Genomic DNA, 20409 nt, shown 5'->3' with positions numbered 1-20409 from the left:
ACGAGCTGAATCGAGAACAATGATAGTGTTACCTGTAGCGGCAGAGGCAGCCCAAAGCAGTTTCTTCAGGATAAATTTCAGTTTCGAATTTCCAGCGTACTCATCACACCCTCGATTCTCGCTGTCCACCGTACTTCCACTCTATTAAAGAGGCTCAAAGTACTATCATTTCACTTCATCATAAAGGAGGTCGATAGTTGTGTTTATAGGAAAAAAGGAAGACACCTAGAAGGGTCGACAGCGTCGGAGGCTTGGTCCGCTGAACGAGGTATATTTGAGAATGAGAACTTACCTGGAGCAGGGGCCCCGTACTACAAACACTAGGGTATTCCCCTTGGAAGTCTGAGGCTAGATATCTAACCTAGCTACAACTGTTGCCTGTCTTTCTGCTGGACAGAAATGAGCATTCGCACTACTCCATAGTGCGTCTGTAGTGCATACCACCGCTGAGTAATGCTTGCACAGTGTTCCAATTTGCAACACAGCACACATATTCTAAATATTCTTACATGGTCCTGTCGATAGAATCAATGTACAATGCATCGAAAATTGACATATCATCGCTAAAACCGATGCTACTGACACGGCTGCGGTATAATCTAAGAATTATTGGGTTTGAATTGATGGCTTTGCTAGGAGTTTAAGCGAGATTCATTGTGTGGCAAGACCAATAAAAATAATCAGACTCTGATTATCAGAGGCAATGAAATGCGGTCCTCCCAATGCCGCTCAAAACTTCTGTTTTACGAAGTAGCTCCTGATAGTGTCTTGACCTTCTCGGCATATTTCTCAAGCAGCTCATCGGCGAATCGCACATGATTGAACCGCCTTTTAAGAACTGCAAGCGGTTCCTTTTCAGCTACCCATTTGATGACCAGAGCGCTTTCCAAGTTCATGGCTAGCTTTTCTGTCTTGGGGTCCTTCTTCGCCGCATTAAATATCGCCAGAAGATTGATGTCGGCATAGTTAGCCCGGAGTCCGTCAATCATTGTCGTTTCGGCCTCGGGATACCGACGGTTGAACTGGTTCAGGTACTCCACCCAAGTTTTGAAGTTCCGATTGACAAGAGTCTTTTCGTCAGCCTTGTCCAATTTCAGGAAATAGAACACATTTTCGGGAAGCTGCCTCAGATCTAACCAGTACTTGGACTGCTCCCTCTCCAGTTGTTCGGCGATTTTCACAGTGCTTGGATTGTTCATCGCTTTGTTGATCATTTCCTCGTGGTAATTATAAGACTCACGGATTGGTGTAAATACCGATTCCTGGCGTTTTGGGTTATTCTTGTTGAAATCCTTGACGTACTTCATCCACGTCGTGAACAAAGGGTCACCAGGCAGATCAATCCCCACATTGTCAAGGTTCAACCATTCAAAGACCTTGTGAGGAGATTGGTTACTCGCGAGATACCCTTGGATCTTCTCCGCCTGGATTTTAGTTGCAGCGCTTTCCATACTGGAGAACTTCATGCCTGCTTGGAGAATTTGGTGAAAGGGTCTGTCGCTGAATTGAGTTTCCAACTTCGTCAACATCGACGTCACCTCGCCAGGGTTGTCCTTGAGGAAGACATTCATGTACGAGACCCAAGTGTTGAGGAGAGAGTCGCCGCCGAAGTCACCGACCGAATAGAGACGTAGCAACACTAGTACGTCGTTGACAGATTTTTCTCCTCTGAACCACATTTCCAGCTGGGCGGACTCCAAATTGGTGGCAATACTTCGCGTTGAATCTTTCGATTTTGCCATACCAAGCATCTGCGCCACTTGCTTATCGCCGAATTTCTGCGTTAATGTTTCGATAGCTGTTGCCTTCTCGTGGGGATACTTTTCGCTGTAGGCGTTCGTGTATTTGAGCCAACTGCTGAAGAGCGGTCTCTCCAAAAGGTTACTCACCGGCTCGCCGAGTCCAAGTTTTACGAAAGCGTCACCCGGTGATTTACCACTGTTTAGCCAGGCTTTGGCCAGTTGGTCCTGAAGTTTTATGGCGACAGTTTTGGTTCCCTCCACGCGCATTGCCGCCTCAGCCATTCCGAATAGAGTGACATCATCGTAGTTACTCAAGAGCGCCGGGACCATGGACACCTGTTTTGTGGGATACTTTGCGCTGAAATCGTCCACATACTTCGCCCAAGCGGTAAACTTCGGGTTGCTGAGAATTTGTTCATTCACTTTGTCCAATTCCATAAAATGAAAGACATCGTCAGGGTCTTTTGCAACGGCCACCCAGTGGTTCATTTGCTTTGTTTGCAGTTCCGTGGCGAGTTCCTTCGTTCCCGTGATCTTCGTGGCTTCGTCAACCAATTTGTACAGCTTTGCGTCGCCATAGTGAGCAGTGAGTGTTGCGATCGCGGACGTTCCCTTCGCGGGGTTCTTTGAATGCAAATCGTCGACGTACTTGAGCCAACGAGTGAAGTCGTCAAAGTAAAACAGCCAGTCTCCGGCATTAGTGAGACGCATGCGAGCGAAAACTACGTCTGCGGATTTCCCCTTGTCGAGCCATCTCTGAAGGTGGTCTTGGGTTACTTTAGGCGACGAGAAGAAGATTTTGACCTTTTCCGCGACAGACACGGACAATCCTGATCTCTCTTCGCCGTCATGATCGTAGACAGTTCTTGCCGCGGAGATGTCAGTATTTTCACTTGTAGTGTGGTCGTCAGTGGGGTCGGAAAAGTCGGACACTGGTAGCGTGGGGCCAGCCACCGAAGCGTAGGCATCAATAGACGCACAGAAGGCTAAGAGCGTCAAGCTTATCAGCCGAAGGAGATGCATCGTTCGACTCGAGGACTGTGATTTCGTTTTAGAAAATATCACTGCAGGGAGAGGTAGGTGTACCGCACGGCAGCGGAGTCAGCAACTGTGGAGGACTTTATGGTGTTTTGCGCGCTGCAAAGTTGATTGCGAAGTGAATTCATTTAGGCAAGCATTTATCGATCCTCTCCTACTCCTGCCTGCCCTGCAAGGAGGGCTTTCTCTGTATGACAGCACCCTCCAGCTCCGCCACTAATTAACGGCGCTTGATTACGCAGGTCGCTGTTGATGTGGCACCCACGCAGTAAATTATAGTATTAAAAAAACTACTGCATATTGTGCAGTGGCAACGTTGACGCGGTCCTCAGGTGTCGGTTGCTGTGTCGGTCGAGGTGTTGGTGTGTCGGCTACAGCGCGGTGTCATCAGCGACATTACGATCGCTGCCGGCGTCGCAGTCGTCTTAAACAATACTCGCATTGCGGGGGGGGGGGGGGGGGGGGTCAGAGAACCTCTATTTGTGTTAGTAGTTAACTATAGAGTCCAGGATTTTCTGTAGGCTCAGCCTATTTTTTGCATTTGTGGTAGCCATCATGGGCTGACGTAAATGTGTCTTGAGCCTTGAAGGCTGTCTTGGTACTCATGCTTGGGGCTTGAAGCCCAATTTTCTTGGTGGTGCTTGGACGGTAGAAGTCGGTCACCATGGTTTTGTTGTGGTCCATTCAATCCTTGTACTCCTCTTCCCAACAGCCCGTCGAAGTCGACACGCTTTCACGAAGCAGCTTGAACTGGTTGGGGCTCTCGGGAGGGGACGTGGGCCCGTTGATCAAGTGTCCGGGGGTTAGTAAATACTTATTAATACCTATAACATGGCTAGTGCGGTTGCTATGAGCTAACACACGCTGCGCGGGGAAAGGCCCGGAGGCTGGAACCGATTACCCAAGTCGGAAATTACCCGGCCTAGAACGAGTCTTGCCTGGGCCTGCCATCTTCCGATCGCGAAATTGACAAACGAGGCTCTATTGTCGATCTTGGAGAAGACGTCGCAAACGCAGAACTAGTCGCATTGTAGCAAAGAGCGAAGCTGGGGACACCTACAAACCGGAGACTGAATCTCAACGGAGCTCGCGCGCTCTACGCAGTTCGCTTCCGTCCAACAATGAAGAGAGCTTAGCGTGGAAACGAATTGTACGTTAACTTTCATTCTGGGATGACGTGCCAACTAACTTTTCCAACTGCTTTTTACAGAAATTGGCGATTAAGTTCGGCGACTTGGCTCTTGAGACGTGTTTTCTCGTTCAAATGCTCGAGTCAGGCTCGCCTACTCCACTGGTTGCATTTTTTTGCGTTTGTGGTCGTCTTCAACGCAATTGCTTGTGCCGGCATGATGTTTGTACCGTACGAGCGAGCGCCTCTAGGAGAGCTTTTCATTGATGTTTCGTAAGTTTGGTGTGGTATTTGTCAGATGGTGTGATACTGTTTCTGACATATTTCCGATGAACAAACTCTTACGCAGGATTGGCTTTCTTGTCGCTATCGGATGTCCGATGCTGGTGGTTGTCTACTGCCTTTCGGCCTTCACATTTGACCGTACCAAGTTTGCTATCAACATGGAAGTTTATCCCTCAGGATGGTTTGAACAGGATGCTAGCGTCAATGCGGACCCGGTGCAGGTAGCCGTCATCTACAAAAGTCTCAAGTCACTGCGCATCATGACTGCGCTGGAGTGTCTGGCGAGGGTGGGCGTCAACGTCATGTTCTCTTTCCGCTTGCGCTACGTCGTGGAGATTATTCGCAGTCCCAAACGACTACGCAGCAGTGTCTACCCCAAGCGCCATCGTCTCGGAGCTATTGGACTCGTACTGTACGCTATTATTCTAGTTATATTTGTCGAGGAGAGTATGAGGACGTCTACGATAGCCTGTCATCCTCACCCAGAGTACGCTGTGAATGCTCACCGATGGACGATTCTCAAGAGCAACTCGTTGACGCAGTGTCCGTGCCTGATGCTAATTGACCGAGATATTGCTCCGAAGACGTTCGCCGAGTGGATAATGCCAATGAATGTGACAGAGAAGGTGGCTCAGTTAGCTACTACAGGAGATTTACAAATGTTGCAGCTGACTAATCGTTACTTGGGTGAACTTCCTGTCGATCCTGTTGTGGTCAACGAATCCGACTACTTACTGTACCATGAATGCTAAAGCAAAAACATCTCGATGCGTAATCGATAGCGCCGAATGGAGAAGAATTGACTCGTACACTGACGCGTGGTTAAGTTCCCCACCAATATAATAACTCACCATTAATGCGTTCACGCAATGACGAGAAGTGTCAACTCTGCTAACTCGATCGTGCTGTGGGCCTAAGCGTAGCAGCATATTTCTGTATGAAGAGCCTCCAGAGCATCGACGTCATTCTCAAAACGACAAAGTGGCAAATTGAAGGAACCACCAACAAGGGAAAAAAACTCATGGAGATCCAAGCGTCGTCATATAACAGCCAGGAAGGCTAACACAAAGCCTCTCTTCACCGAAAGTCGCAACATACAGCTAAACCCAACACATCGCAAACAGAAGTCCACCCCGCCGGAAGCGAATGTGCGCGCGTCTTTGGTCACGAAAACCAGACGACAATGTACAAGAAAACAAGTGGCACTGCTGGACCAAGCACCACGAAAGTGGTTCTGCCCCAAGTGATGATCGCTTTCATTATTTGCACTTGGTTTTAGTGGATCGTTTGGCTCGTTTTTTAATTAACATTTTCCCAAATAACACGGTGAACAGTGTCATGAACACGGAGATGATCGACTGTGGTTCATTTTTGGCTGAAGGTCGACCATCCTAAAGCACTGATGATAGCCACCACGCTTGGCTGGTTGCCGTTTGCTACCTGCGTATTCTCGTTCGAATGTTAAGGACAAAATGCACGTTGCCTACCAGCATGTGGAGTTTTTTGCTAAGGCCGAGAACGCATTAAAAGTTGCTGCTGCGGGGCCTTCGAGAAACAAAGTGGTGGCCACTATCGTGAAACTCGCTGCTGCGCTCACCAGTGAAGATAGCCAACAGCTAAAGATCGCCGTACGCTGATTTCATTCCGCTAAAACTTGCTCAGGTACTTAGATGATTGATGTTGCTGTGGTTGTTGGTATTACACAGAAACTGTTGATCAAGTTCGGCGACTTGACCCTCGAAACTTTCCTCCTCTATCAGATGCTCGAGTCGGGATCGCCTACCGTGTTGATCGCCATCTTCACCAGCATTGTAGTATCTAACGCACTAATGTGTGCTGCCATGATGTTCGTCCCGTACGAGCGAGCGCCCCTCGCAGAGTCTATCATCGACGTTATGTAAGTGCTTCGATTGCCACAAAGGTAGAAACAATTGGGGTCAATTCTTACCCCAACTCTTTTCATTCTTGTTCGCACTTTTGCTGCAGGTTCGACTTCTTGATCGCCATCGGGTGTCCAATGCTGACCTTGTGCTACTGCCTCTCCACCTTCTCCTTCGACCGCGCCAAGTTCGCCATCAACCTGGCGGTTTTTCCTGCAGGCTGGTTCGAACAGGGCGCGCGAGTTGTGGCCAACCCCGTCCAGATCGCGATCATCTCCGAAAGCCTAAAATCTCTACGCATTATGTCGGCCTTGGACTTCTTGTCGCGCATTGGCGTCAATGCGACACTGTGCTACCGTCTACGGCACGTCGTGGGTCTCCTCAACAGCTCGGAAAGGCAGCACAGCAGTGTGTACCCGAAGCGAAGCCGCATCGGTGCCTTTGGTCTCGCACTATGGGCCGTGTTGCTGGTAGTTTTTGTTGAGGAAAGCATGCGTACATCCGCTTTAGCGTGTGCAACGCACCCCGAGTGTGTGGTAAATGCACGACGGTGGACGGTTATCAAGAGCGGGTCGCTCACACAGTGCCCATGTCTGACAATGATCGATCGCGACATCGCCCCCAAGACTTTTGCAGATTGGACGAACCCGACTAATGTTACTGACAAGGTGATACAGCTGGCCACAACAAGAGATTTACAGACACTTCAGATAACCAACCGCTACCTGGCCGAATTACCTGAGGAGCTTCGGCGGTGCAAAATCTAAAGCACCTGTACGACTTTTTTTCTATTCGTTCTCCTAAAGTCAGCGCAACGTGGTGGCTAACGGTGTGCATTTGTAGATCGCTGGAGTATACGCACACGCAAACGTTACCTGTATGGGTCAAGGAATTCACCAACCTTGAGTATCTGTAAGTATAAGAGTTCACATACCGGTAGATAAGTCCCCAAAATCCTTACTTCTTGAAGGTTTTACACTGAAGACCGTATATTTGTTGTGCAGACACCTGGAAAGCAAATTCACGAGCCCGATGTCCACCTTACCAGAGGATACGTTCGACGGCATGTCCTCACTCACGTTTATACATTTCTCTGCTTTCACATCGATGACCAATTTGCCGTCGTTCGACGGCCTGACGAATCTCAAGTCAATCACGTTGGCCTGCCTGCTCTCGTTGGAGGAGCTCCTCCATTCAACAACCTAGGAAACCTCGAGCGACTAGTGCTGTCGTCGATGCCAGCCATGGACAGTCTGCCAGATCTCTCCCCAGTCGCCGATCTCAAGTCATTCGCTGTAGCGGACCGAGGTGCGTGGTGCTGCAATGGATTCATAGGCGAGTGCGACCTGGAAGATCGCAAATGTGGCATCGTTCACCCTGTCTGGGGACCCCGCCGCGACTTGCTTGGCCTCGAACCGCACGGAGAAAATGGCCACAGCAACGACAATTGAATTGGTCAAGAAGTTTGCGTCGACAACTTGCGGTCCGGTGCTCGAAGCTGGCGTCTTGGAGGGCCCTCCGACGGAGGAGATCATGGCTCCGTGCAACGGGACATTGTACCGACAGTGTCCGCGGTCCGACAATGTGGAGTCGATGTGCTATAACGCGCGGTTCATGGCAATTGCGTGCACTACAAACCCCTATCCAATCGAAATGCGAAGGCGTCAGATAGCTCAAGGTGTTGGCGACAAGTGCGACCTGGAAAATGAAGCGTGGTTGGGATGCAAGTAGACTATTTACATGCACTGCATCTCGTAATCGCACACTTCAAGTTCTTAGATAGGTGACACTGTGTCACTAAGCCTGGTGTTGGTACTTGATAAGTACTGTGTTAAGAGTGAGCGAGCGAGTCCAGTTCGATCTGCTTCACGAGTTGCTGGCACCGAAGGAACGAATAAACATTTGGTCATCGAAATATAGCAAACGTGAGTACATGTACGGCATCGCACTGTATCTTAGCCAAGATACACCATGTAGATCTGCATGAGCTGATCATGTGGCAGCGAAAGCCAACTCGGTTTGTAAACATAGCCCGCATGATGAATGGTTCACACACTATGCGCTTCGTTTTCTCATCCCGCAATTCGCTTTCCAAGCACTCGAGCTCTTTAATTCAGCATGGCTGCTGGGCGTAGATTGAAAATGCGTCTCCATCGCGTGACTGCGATCATCGTGTTGGCATATGCCGATACGTTATCAGTGACTGCGGACTCGATGGAGAACACGGCCACCTCGACAGTCGAGCACTTTGATGCCCATACAAGTAGGCATTTGAGGATTCGCACGCATAACTCAGCGGAAACCATTTTGGAGGAACGGGGGTTTAGCGTTGCCGAGCTTGTTGCCAAAATCACGAAGAAGCCGAGCAACCAAAAGGAAGTCACCAACCTCTTCGCCAAGTTGAAACTTTTCAACGAAAGGGCCAAGCTGTTTGAAAACGCGCAGTTTGCAGAGTGGACAAAAGCCGTTGAAAAGGGTTACAAGACGAATCCCGAGGCGGCGCTCACGGCTATGGTCTCGACTTTGAGACACCAGTACCGTGATGAGGCTCTCGTGGATATGATCGCGGCGGCGAAGAAAGTAGCGGGGACGAAGGATACGGCTACCAAACTGGAGAAGGCGCAGATGAAGAGCTGGCTGAGTGAGGAAAAAAGCGTAGAGGATGCGTTTCGCGTTTTCAAACTTGACAAGGACAAGTACAGCATTTTGTCGAGCCCGCTGCTGCAAAACTGGGTGTCCTACGCGAAGATGACGGGGACAGATCCGTACAAGTGGCTGTTTGCGAAGATGAAGGCGCAAAAACTCGATGATAGTACAATTGCGAATGTAGTGGGTTCACCAACTCAAAACCCGGCTACAGCGGAAAGGCTGGCGGGGGTGCTGTTCGATAGCTGGAAGCCGCAGAGCGCCTCCTACATTTTCGTACTTCTAAAGCTGGGTAATGAAGACGAACTACTGTTCACCCTCCCCAGGCTGAGAACATGGATGTCGTACGCGACCAAACTCGGGGGCGGAAATGCAGACGAGCAAATTTACAAGATACTGCGAAAGGCGTACGGTGACGCTGATTTGGCGGCGAAACTTGCTGTGTCGAAGCAGTACTCCGTGGGAGATGTTGTAACGCGATTGGAAAAGGCACAGCAAAAGGTTTTGCTGAGCGAGAAGAAACCCGCGGATGAGATATTCAACATGTGGAAGCTGAACGGCCAAGGTGACAAACTGTTCGAGAACCCGGCGGTCGCTACCTGGGTCGCCTACGTAACAAAGTTGGATGCGAAGAACGCTGACGAGACGATGCTATCGGTGTTGAAGACCGCTTACAAGGATGACACTTTGGCTTTAACTAAGATGCTTGCTGCAGCGAAGGATAATGCCGACACAAAAGCCATTGCTGACAAGCTTGAGGAGGCTCTGTACAAGGACTGGCGCAGCAGTGGCAAGTCCGCGGATGACGTTTTTGCTCTTCTCAAATTGGACGACGAAATGGATGATCTTTTGAGTAACCCCGTGTTGAACAACTGGGTGACGTATGTGGAAAATCTGCAGCAGAACCCGTACTCGGAATTGCTTGCGAAGCTCAAGTCATCCAAGCTGTCAGGTACCGACGCCAAGCTCGCAAAAACGCTCGTCAAGGCACAGCAAAACGCTAAAACACGCTATTTGAAGGCTATTGCTGAGAAGTTGCAGGTGGAGCTGTGGCTGAGTCAACGAAAAACGCCAGAAGACGTTTTCAACTCGCTAGGAATTTTCCAGTCGTGGGTTACGTTGTTCGAAGAGCCTGCGTTCCCAAGGTGGGTCTCCTACGTTACTACAGTAGACTGGATGCGAAGAACGCGGATAAAATTATGTTTTCGTTCCTAAAGTCCCGGTATCATGAGGGGTACTTGCGCAAATGTTCGCCGCCGCAAAGAAGTTCGAGAGTACAAAGGGGATAGCTACCAGACTGGAGACTCAATTGCGTCTCAGCAAAAAAAGTGACCCCAAAATAGTGAACTCCACTGACATGTTCGTCCGTATTACTAGACACTTACATGTTAGTTCAAAACTATACATGTTAGTGCCTGTTAGTATTGTATACTAAGAACAAAAGGAGTCATGCATTGATTAAAGTAGTCTGCGAAGCAGGATTTTTTTAAGCACTGATTCTCCACGTAGTGCTGCCGCGCCAACGTTCTCCTGGAACTCTGATGTAACTTGGCCATGCCCCTATGATTCAACTTCTACGTGAGCCATATTTGCATATGCAATGTCTTTTAATTCTTGGATAATTCTTTATAAGTTGAGACCATAATATAACATAGTTGGTTCATTATATTAATATAATATATTAATAGGAGAATACTCCAACGTTTTTAATAAAAAAACACCCAAGTGTGGGTCTAAACTCGTTGTATTCGGTATTTCAGCGACAATTTGGCTAACAGCTCACTTGTGATGTAGTCGACGCTTGGGCTCGTAAAGGGCAAAACGAAAGTGATTTTGTAACTTAAAGTCCGTACTCTCTTGTACTCTAGACTAGCTACTCACTTCATGACCACTCCTTGTTGAATGCAATTGTTAGTTGACGGGTCGCCCCGTAAACTTCGTCCCGTAAGTCGTCCCGTAAGTCGTCCCGTAAGTCGTCCCGTAATACGTACCACAACAAATATAAATTAGGTGTTCCGTAATAAATTACGAAATCAGTAATATATAACGCAGTGCGTTACATCACTAGCTAGCGTGTTACTAAAATGACATCAAAGAAGGATATTATACGCTATTAGATGCAACAAAGAAGAAGACAAGCTCATTTTCAAGTTTTCAAATCGTCGAGTCCACGCTTATCGCTCCAACTTCTACTGACATGTTAGCTCAAAATACTAGACACTAACTAACAGTTAGCTAACATGTATAGTAACTAACATGTTAGTGTTAGGGAGTACACTAGCGTTATCTTGTTGAAGTTAAACGTGGGAAAGCCGCCATGAGCTCGGTATCCTACCCTCTGCTGGTTGGCTTACGTGTTGGATGGATTAGCAGGACTAGTCCTTGGAACTATAATGAAGCCGTAGGATTGACGCTGGGAACTCAATGACCAGATCGACACGATATCGTGGTTTATACATGTATGTTCCTTCTTCGGCATTGGCCCTCGGTTTCGTTAATAAGTTACCGGAAACTTCTCCTGACTATATAAAGTGTTTTGCCCCCCTGTGGCTGGTTTCAAGACGTTTATTGTATCGGCCCGAGGCGGGTGATCTTGCAACGGCCCGCGGCGGCTTGCTTTGCCTCGAATCGCACGGAGCAAATGGCAATGGCGATGACAATGGAACTGGTGCTGGAAATTGGCACCTCACTGACAGAGGTGACTTGCAACGGGTCATTGCACCGACGGTGTCCACGGTCTGACCACGAAGCCGCACCTGATCGAAATGCGAAGGCGCCTGATACAGTTATTCAAGCAAGCTGTTGGTAAGCCTAGGCTGCACTATTAGTGTTCAGAAGAAAGGTTTCATGTGCTATGCACTGCTTTAAACCACAAGGAGAGCTGTATTCAATCAGTAGCAAACCAAGTATATTATAGGACAGCAACAAGGAATTACCAGTTACCGTAAACCACGGGTTCATTGCTACACTCGTAAAAAGTTCCCGTCATGTATAATTTGTTGGTAACTTCTGAGTTGTTACAGCGTAACCACTAAACGCGATCAGTCATAATATAATTTGCGGATTTGAAGAAATGCTTAACCTTTTCAATAAAAATATTAAGATACAGACGTGGTGTCACCCCCATATATCCGACCGTTTTTGCCGAAAACCTGACCGTTTTTGCCGAAAACCTGACAGTTTTTACGTGGTGCATTGAGGAGGTGTGTTGCGATGAATCCGTGATTTACGATGCATGTATTGTGCCTTTCACCTATATTTGCGGGTAATTCCGGCGGAATTAGATCCATAAAAGAGCGACAAACGCCTATTTAATGCTAACTCTGGCTGCGATTTCCCTAACTCCCGCGGTCATCATTTGCAAACCAATAGACGGGAATGCGGCGGTCAAAGCATGGAATGGCGGGTAGATAACCGCCGATCGCGCTGTTTTCCTCGAATTCGGGCTCAACTCAGCTTCACAATCGCCGCTCCTAGGAATTAACATGTGAATTAGCTAACACAAGGCATAATTAGGCCAGGAGGGGATTAGAATTATGTCAAAATTATCATGGCAGAATAAGTGAAAGGCACAACAATCAACTTGAATTCCTTCCTTCTACCAGGAGAGCTGACTAACATCCTCCTCCACGATTCCAGTTGTTGAAAACCTATCGTAACGTCACATATAGCGGGCAAGTTTATATTTTTTTGCCACAATCGACTTGCTGTTTCTGCTTCAGCATTGTGAGTGTAGGACACGCACCATATACAGTCGTGCATCTCTAATTAGGGATGTCTGATCATATTTTAAATCAGAATAGATAACTTCTTGGATGTGTCTGTGATTTGACAAGTGTACAAATCCGTATAGGTTATCTGAGATTATGTGTTTATACAGGTGCCTAATCTGATGTGCAGGACTGCATTCAAGGAGAATGCCGGCGTTCTGTAACTTCGAATGAAGCTGGTTCATCGTATAAAATACATGAACAGAATGCCTGCTACAATAGGTGGTAAAGTATCTCTGCTACATGTACCGTAGAGTTAAAGGTTCTAATGTCATTTAAAAATAATAGATGCACGTGACCAACACCACGAGTCGTGGTGTGATGGGGCTTCTTCGTGGTCCGCGACGAATCCCCATCAAACCTGAAACACGATCGATGGTCCAGGTTGCGCCATCATCATTATCGCGCAGAACTGTACATGTAATAAGGCGTATCTATGAAAGGACGTTCAAACGACGACGTGCACAAAAAGCCAATTGATTCCAACGCAGGTACAGTACATGTACGATACATTTATTCATTCGAGGAATTTTATCGAGTTCTGCAAAGGGGTCAGCGACGTCGCTTGCTGATGTCAGCTAGAACGCGTCGCGAGGTTGTGCGGGGTAAGCGTGAAAAGCACGCATGGGGGAAACTGAGCCCGTCCCACGGCAGGTCTAGGACTGCCCCACTTATATCTCGTGAGTTATGGCGTTTGTAGCGATTTCCTCGTGCTTTAACACCTTGTAAACCAGTTGGGGTCACTTCACCTGGTTTACAAGAAGGCACAAAGGACCCTCTGGCGGGAATGCGTCAAAAAGCGAACGGCTCTCAGCTTGACGGCCGTGGTGCTTTGAGGCAAGGATAAAACCAAGGCTTTGAAATGGCCGAAACGATGTCGAGTGGCTGCCTGCCTAGCAGCCTACCGATCACCGAGGGCACAAGCAAATTGTCCACTTGAGTGGCAGGACAGAAGAGCATCATGAAGTTCACTCTCCCGGAGAACGCGTTCCGGCAGTTGGATTTGACCAAGGAGCAGCAGAACGCGCTGATCCAAGAGGCGGAGTCGGTGGTGCGCGAGACTTTGGAGGAGAACGAGGCGTTTCTGGCAGGTGGATCCAAGTTTTCAAACGAAAAGTGGAGATTGGTGCGCGCGAGGGACGGACTCAATGTCTATCGCGAGCGGAGGCCCGTTGAGAGTACCACAACACTGGGAAAGCAGCTTAGTGGGCTGCAGTCGCCCGGGAGTCAAAGTGCGACGTGGTCTACGGGGGACCGCAGTCGCGCGGGAACGGAGCAGTCGACTATGAGTACGGACGTGGAGTCGTCCACCTCATCTGTCCTCGCTAAGAACAAGCTGATGCAGCGCCCCGTTATGGTTCTGCACGGAACGGTGGACGGTTCCCTGGACGACTGCATGTTCGGCACCTTTGCTTCCACCGACGAGGCCTGGAAGTGGCGCAGTTCGCACATTAACGACCGTCTTGACGATGCCCGGATCCTCGCCACCATCCGTAAACCGACCCACGATGACCCGTTCCAGTTTCTGGGTATCAAGTGGTTCGCGAAGGAGAGGCCGGCGGTGCTTTCGAGCATCATGCAGCAGCGCGACTACCTCATCATGGAGGCCACCGGTCTCACCAAGGACTCCAAGGGCGAGAAGATCGGGTACTACCTTATGCACTCCATTTCGTTGCCCGGCGTCCCGGAATTGACCGATCTCGGTATTATCCGCGCCAAGTTGAGTCTGTGCTTTATTGATCGGCAAAAGGGTCCCGGGAAGGTGGAAAAGTACTGCCGGAACTACAGCGACCCCGGCGGCAAGATTCTGGATCGCGTGGCTGCTGCTGTTGGAGCTGAAGCCATCATCAGCGCCTCCAAGGTGGTCGACTACGCGTACGTCAAGAAACTCACGTGGCTTATGAAGGAGAAGGGCGCACCTCCACGTGAGTCGGATCGGCCAGGGATGCCGAGGCCCAAGCGCTGCGAAACTTGCTTCAAGAACTTCAGCAAGTTCGCGATCGGCGGTGGTGTCAGTTCTGCGTGTGCTATTTGCCGTCGGGCCATGTGTGCCAAGTGCAGCGTGATCAAGAAGATGACGGTGGACGTGTCGAGCACGGGCGCAGTCAGACAGTGTGCGCTCCGGTTTTGCTTGAATTGCCTCATGGAGGCCAAGGAGCAGTCCGTTTGGGATATGGCGCTCAGCGGAGTGGAAACTGCGTCCGAGACGTCGTCCACATCAGGCTCAGGATATCGGTAGATGGGTATATTTCGTTTATACTAAGTAATCTTCTTTTCATCTTAAATTTTGTAGTTAGCACTATTAGCATTATAGATGACATAAATTGGTGGCACTCGACAATGCGCGCAAAAAAATTCTTTTCCGTTCCTCGTGTTCTCTTCCAATTCGTCGTGCAATACTCGATCCTGTGCACCGCACGAAGCACGTCTTGGCTCACGATTAATGAGCCTTGACAGTCTAGGAAGTACCCCGGAATCTGTGGTGCTAGACTCTACATTTCTCCATGTCGCTTCACTCACACACCATTAGACGTTTCCGTGGCAAAGTGCGATGAGGTGGTTCTGAGTTCGTGATACCAAGTAGTATCCTACTTACGACTGGATAGGTTCTCGTTAAAAAAAGACTTGGCCTCTCACCCTCTGTAGGGTAGGTCCTATTGTCTTTTGTGGCTTACTGTATCTTCAGCCTTGTAGCGATCTCTTTTGTACTTGTGACACTCTAACATTGGTGCGCGTTTCTTTTCGTCGCTTTTGCTCTTCCAGCAGTTTCCCAGCAACATCTTTTCCTGCGATTGTACTGAATGTCACCAGAACGCCTTCGTAGTGTACCTCAATCATGGATCTGTGTTATGTGTCGTCGTCGCATTTCGTTCATGAATTGATTTGTCGAGCAGTTGATAGTTGATCCCATGCAACGGTCATTGTAGCTCGTTAGGCCTATTGTACTGTCGCCTTTGCACACCGCCATCGCCTCGGGGCCCTGGACCTGTTACTCATCTATAGAACGATCCTAACAAAAGTGCAATGAAATTGAACCCGGCCGGACATTTTTTCTACTTCAAAAGATGCGAAGTACCTCACTGTAGCTAGACCAGATTGTTTTCGTAGCTTCGGGCCTGTTGTAGTAATCGTCGATGACTGCCTTGCTGATCCGTACTAGCTCTCTAGATCTATAGTGATCACCCTCTCAACAATTTGGAGTTCACAACCATGTTATCGAGATTAGCCGCGTCGTGTAAATGACGGTTCTTTAGGCCCTCGTGACTTGAAAGTGTTTTTTGTATGCCTATTTCAGCTCCTGTGCCGCCTTCAATCTTGAAGCAATACGTGCTGAACCCTTGGAGAACTCTGCCTTGGTTATTAGATTGGACAGGGTGGCTTTACCATACTGCTTTTGTAGTATTTCAACCATGGATACGAACACGTTCGTATCGTCCACCATCTTCACGTAAGACGCCCAAATGTTGAAGTTTGATGTTCCGAGGATATTTCCATGTGTTAGGTTACTCATCATGAAACCAAAAACATCATCCGCGCTTTTGCCCTGGCTTTTCCACACATTGAGAACTGCATTCGTGACTTCAACAGTGTAGACCTTCGAAGGTGAGAGCAAAATCCCCGTCGCTAATACTTCCCCTACCTTCCTGTCTGACGAAAACTGCCGCTTCAGAACGGCGTATACCACATCATCTGCATTTTCCCAATTCTCCTTCACAAACTTTAACCAGGCGCTCACTCCCGCTGACGCCAAAAGATAATCTCCTGTCTCGTCGAGTTTTAGTTGCTTGAAGACATCATCCGCCGTCATTTTTGCACCCGACCAGCTACTAAGCTCCGCTTTCTCTAATCTGGCAGCGATCGTACGTGTGTTGGAGTTTCCTTGTGCATTCACGATCATGTCTGCTAACTTGCTGTCAGCGTTTTCAACCTTGGGTGACTTGAGCTTCGCAAGCAACATTGGGTACGGGTTCTGCTGCAGATTTTCGACATACGTCACCCAGTTGTTCAACACGGGGTCACTCAAAAGATCATCCATTTCGTCGTCCAATTTGAGAAGAGCAAAAACGTCATCCGTGGACTTGCCACTGCTGCGCCAGTCCTTGTACAGAGCCTCCTCAAGCTTGTCAGCAATGGCCTTTGTGTCGGCATTATCCTTCGCTGCAGCAAGCATCTTAGTTAAAGCCAAAGTGTCATCCTTGTAAGCGGTCTTCAGCACCGATAGCATCGTCTCGTCAGCGTTCTTCGCATCCAACTTTGTTACGTAGGCGACCCAGGTAGCGACCGCCGGGTTCTCGAACAGTTTGTCACCTTGGCCGTTCAGCTTCCACATGTTGAATATCTCATCCGCGGGTTTCTTCTCGCTCAGCAAAACCTTTGCTGTGCCTTTTCCAATCGCGTTACAACATCTCCCACGGAGTACTGCTTCGACACAGCAAGTTTCGCCGCCAAATCAGCGTCACCGTACGCCTTTCGCAGTATCTTGTAAATTTGCTCGTCTGCATTTCCGCCCCCGAGTTTGGTCGCGTACGACATCCATGTTCTCAGCCTGGGGAGGGTGAACAGTAGTTCGTCTTCATTACCCAGCTTTAGAAGTACGAAAATGTAGGAGGCGCTCTGCGGCTTCCAGCTATCGAACAGCACCCCGCCAGCCTTTCCGCTGTAGCCGGGTTTTGAGTTGGTGAACCCACTACATTCGCAATTGTACTATCATCGAGTTTTGCGCCTTCATCTTCGCAAACAGCCACTTGTACGGATCTGTCCCCGTCATCTTCGCGTAGGACACCCAGTTTTGCAGCAGCGGGCTCGACAAAATGCTGTACTTGTCCTTGTCAAGTTTGAAAACGCGAAACGCATCCTCTACGCTTTTTTCCTCACTCAGCCAGCTCTTCATCTGCGCCTTCTCCAGTTTGGTAGCCGTATCCTTCGTCCCCGCTACTTTCTTCGCCGCCGCGATCATATCCACGAGAGCCTCATCACGGTACTGGTGTCTCAAAGTCGAGACCATAGCCGTGAGCGCCGCCTCGGGATTCGTCTTGTAACCCTTTTCAACGGCTTTTGTCCACTCTGCAAACTGCGCGTTTTCAAACAGCTTGGCCCTTTCGTTGAAAAGTTTCAACTTGGCGAAGAGGTTGGTGACTTCCTTTTGGTTGCTCGGCTTCTTCGTGATTTTGGCAACAAGCTCGGCAACGCTAAACCCCGTTCCTCCAAAATGGCTTCCGCTGATTTATGCGTGCGAATCCTCAAATGCCTACTTGTATGGGCATCAAAGTGCACGACTGTCGAGGTGGCCGTGTTCTCCATCGAGTCCGCAGTCACTGATAACGTATCGGCATATGCCAACACGATGATCACAGTCACGCGATGGAGACGCATTTTCAATCTACGCCCAGCAGCCATGCTGAATTAAAGAGCTCGAGTGCTTGGAAAGCGAATTGCGGGATGAGAAAACGAAGCGCATAGTGTGTGAACCATTCATCATGCGGGCTATGTTTACAAACCGAGTTGGCTTTCGCTGCCACATGATCAGCTCATGCAGATCTACATGGTGTATCTTGGCTAAGATACAGTGCGATGCCGTACATGTACTCACGTTTGCTATATTTCGATGACCAAATGTTTATTCGTTCCTTCGGTGCCAGCAACTCGTGAAGCAGATCGAACTGGACTCGCTCGCTCACTCTTAACACAGTACTTATCAAGTACCAACACCAGGCTTAGTGACACAGTGTCACCTATCTAAGAACTTGAAGTGTGCGATTACGAGATGCAGTGCATGTAAATAGTCTACTTGCATCCCAACCACGCTTCATTTTCCAGGTCGCACTTGTCGCCAACACCTTGAGCTATCTGACGCCTTCGCATTTCGATTGGATAGGGGTTTGTAGTGCACGCAATTGCCATGAACCGCGCGTTATAGCACATCGACTCCACATTGTCGGACCGCGGACACTGTCGGTACAATGTCCCGTTGCACGGATCCATGATCTCCTCCGTCGGAGGGCCCTCCAAGACGCCAGCTTCGAGCACCGGACCGCAAGTTGTCGACGCAAACTTCTTGACCAATTCAATTGTCGTTGCTGTGGCCACTTTCTCCGTGCGGTTCGAGGCCAAGCAAGTCGCGGCGGGGTCCCCAGACAGGGTGAACGATGCCACATTTGCGATCTTCCAGGTCGCACTCGCCTATGAATCCATTGCAGCACCACGCACCTCGGTCCGCTACAGCGAATGACTTGAGATCGGCGACTGGGGAGAGATCTGGCAGACTGTCCATGGCTGGCATCGACGACAGCACTAGTCGCTCGAGGTTTCCTAGGTTGTTGAATGGAGGAGCTCCTCCAACGAGAGCAGGCAGGCCAACGTGATTGACTTGAGATTCGTCAGGCCGTCGAACGACGGCAAATTGGTCATCGATGTGAAAGCAGAGAAATGTATAAACGTGAGTGAGGACATGCCGTCGAACGTATCCTCTGGTAAGGTGGACATCGGGCTCGTGAATTTGCTTTCCAGGTGTCTGCACAACAAATATACGGTCTTCAGTGTAAAAGAACTTCAAGAAGTAAGGATTTTGGGACTTATCTGCCGGTATGTGAACTCTTATACTTACAGATACTCAAGGTTGGTGAATTCCTTGACCCATACAGGTAACGTTTGCGTGTGCGTATACTCCAGCGATCTACAAATGCACACCGTTAGCCACCACGTTGCGCTGACTTTAGGAGAACGAATAGAAAAAAAGTCGTACAGGTGCTTTAGATTTTGCACCGCCGAAGCTCCTCAGGTAATTCGGCCAGGTAGCGGTTGGTTATCTGAAGTGTCTGTAAATCTCTTGTTGTGGCCAGCTGTATCACCTTGTCAGTAACATTAGTCGGGTTCGTCCAATCTGCAAAAGTCTTGGGGGCGATGTCGCGATCGATCATTGTCAGACATGGGCACTGTGTGAGCGACCCGCTCTTGATAACCGTCCACCGTCGTGCATTTACCACACACTCGGGGTGCGTTGCACACGCTAAAGCGGATGTACGCATGCTTTCCTCAACAAAACTACCAGCAACACGGCCCATAGTGCGAGACCAAAGGCACCGATGCGGCTTCGCTTCGGGTACACACTGCTGTGCTGCCTTTCCGAGCTGTTGAGGAGACCCACGACGTGCCGTAGACGGTAGCACAGTGTCGCATTGACGCCAATGCGCGACAAGAAGTCCAAGGCCGACATAATGCGTAGAGATTTGAGGCTTTTGGAGATGATCGCGATCTGGACGGGGTTGGCCACAACTCGCGCGCCCTGTTCGAACCAGCCTGCAGGAAAACCGCCAGGTTGATGGCGAACTTGGCGCGGTCGAAGGAGAAGGTGGAGAGGCAGTAGCACAAGGTCAGCATTGGACACCCGATGGCGATCAAGAAGTCGAACCTGCAGCAAAAGTGCGAACAAGAATGAAAAGAGTTGGGGTAAGAATTGACCCCAATTGTTTCTACCTTTGTGGCAATCGAAGCACTTACATAACGTCGATGATAGACTCTGCGAGGGGCGCTCGCTCGTACGGGACGAACATCATGGCAGCACACATTAGTGCGTTAGATACTACAATGCTGGTGAAGATGGCGATCAACACGGTAGGCGATCCCGACTCGAGCATCTGATAGAGGAGGAAAGTTTCGAGGGTCAAGTCGCCGAACTTGATCAACAGTTTCTGTGTAATACCAACAACCACAGCAACATCAATCATCTAAGTACCCGAGCAAGTTTTAGCGGAATGAAATCAGCGTACGGCGATCTTTAGCTCTGGCTATCTTCATTGGCGCGCAGCAGCGAGTTTCACGATAGTGGCCACCACTTTGTTTCTCGAAGGCCCCGCAGCAGCAACTTTTAATGCGTTCTCGGCCGTGGCGAGGAATTTCGCTTGGTCAGGGACCTGGTGAGC

General features: G+C 49.2%; 6 protein-coding genes across 6 annotated transcripts; 3 read left to right on the top strand and 3 right to left on the bottom strand.

Moving 5' to 3' along the window:
* Positions 1–743: 743 nt before the first annotated feature.
* On the bottom strand, positions 744–2453 carry IUM83_19889 (putative RxLR effector; the record flags this gene model as incomplete). Its single annotated transcript, XM_067944958.1, has 1 exon — positions 744–2453. The coding sequence occupies one exon, from the start codon at positions 2451–2453 to the stop codon at positions 744–746; it is 1710 nt and encodes a 569-aa protein (XP_067782888.1).
* Positions 2454–4126: 1673 nt separating this feature from the next.
* IUM83_19888 (uncharacterized protein) lies at positions 4127–6841 on the top strand (the record flags this gene model as incomplete). Its single annotated transcript, XM_067944957.1, has 5 exons — positions 4127–4182; positions 4259–4820; positions 5685–5822; positions 5901–6091; positions 6181–6841. 5 exons carry the CDS (start codon positions 4127–4129, stop codon positions 6839–6841), a joined length of 1608 nt encoding a protein of 535 aa, XP_067782887.1.
* Positions 6842–8288: 1447 nt separating this feature from the next.
* On the top strand, positions 8289–10052 carry IUM83_19887 (RxLR effector protein; the record flags this gene model as incomplete). The annotated part of the gene is made up of 2 exons (XM_067944956.1): positions 8289–9865; positions 9938–10052. 2 exons carry the CDS (start codon positions 8289–8291, stop codon positions 10050–10052), a joined length of 1692 nt encoding a protein of 563 aa, XP_067782886.1.
* Positions 10053–13451: 3399 nt separating this feature from the next.
* IUM83_19886 (AP-1 complex subunit gamma-1) lies at positions 13452–14729 on the top strand (the record flags this gene model as incomplete). The annotated part of the gene is made up of 1 exon (XM_067944955.1): positions 13452–14729. The coding sequence occupies one exon, from the start codon at positions 13452–13454 to the stop codon at positions 14727–14729; it is 1278 nt and encodes a 425-aa protein (XP_067782897.1).
* A 1047-nt stretch (positions 14730–15776) lies between these two features.
* Positions 15777–16820, bottom strand: IUM83_19885 (putative secreted RxLR effector peptide protein; the record flags this gene model as incomplete). The annotated part of the gene is made up of 1 exon (XM_067944954.1): positions 15777–16820. One exon carries the CDS (start codon positions 16818–16820, stop codon positions 15777–15779), a length of 1044 nt encoding a protein of 347 aa, XP_067782885.1.
* Positions 16821–17177: 357 nt separating this feature from the next.
* IUM83_19884 (uncharacterized protein) lies at positions 17178–20178 on the bottom strand (the record flags this gene model as incomplete). The annotated part of the gene is made up of 3 exons (XM_067944953.1): positions 17178–17692; positions 19783–19898; positions 19988–20178. Coding segments are annotated over 3 exons (822 nt in total), but the record flags the coding sequence as incomplete, so codon positions are not given.
* Between the last annotated feature and the right edge of the window lie 231 nt (positions 20179–20409).

This window comes from Phytophthora cinnamomi (genome assembly GCF_018691715.1).
Source record: "Phytophthora cinnamomi strain GKB4 chromosome Unknown Contig103, whole genome shotgun sequence".
Lineage (NCBI taxonomy): Eukaryota > Oomycota > Peronosporomycetes > Peronosporales > Peronosporaceae > Phytophthora > Phytophthora cinnamomi.
The sequence above is the reverse complement of the archived record's forward strand: the minus strand, read 5'-3'. Positions and strand labels throughout refer to the sequence as shown.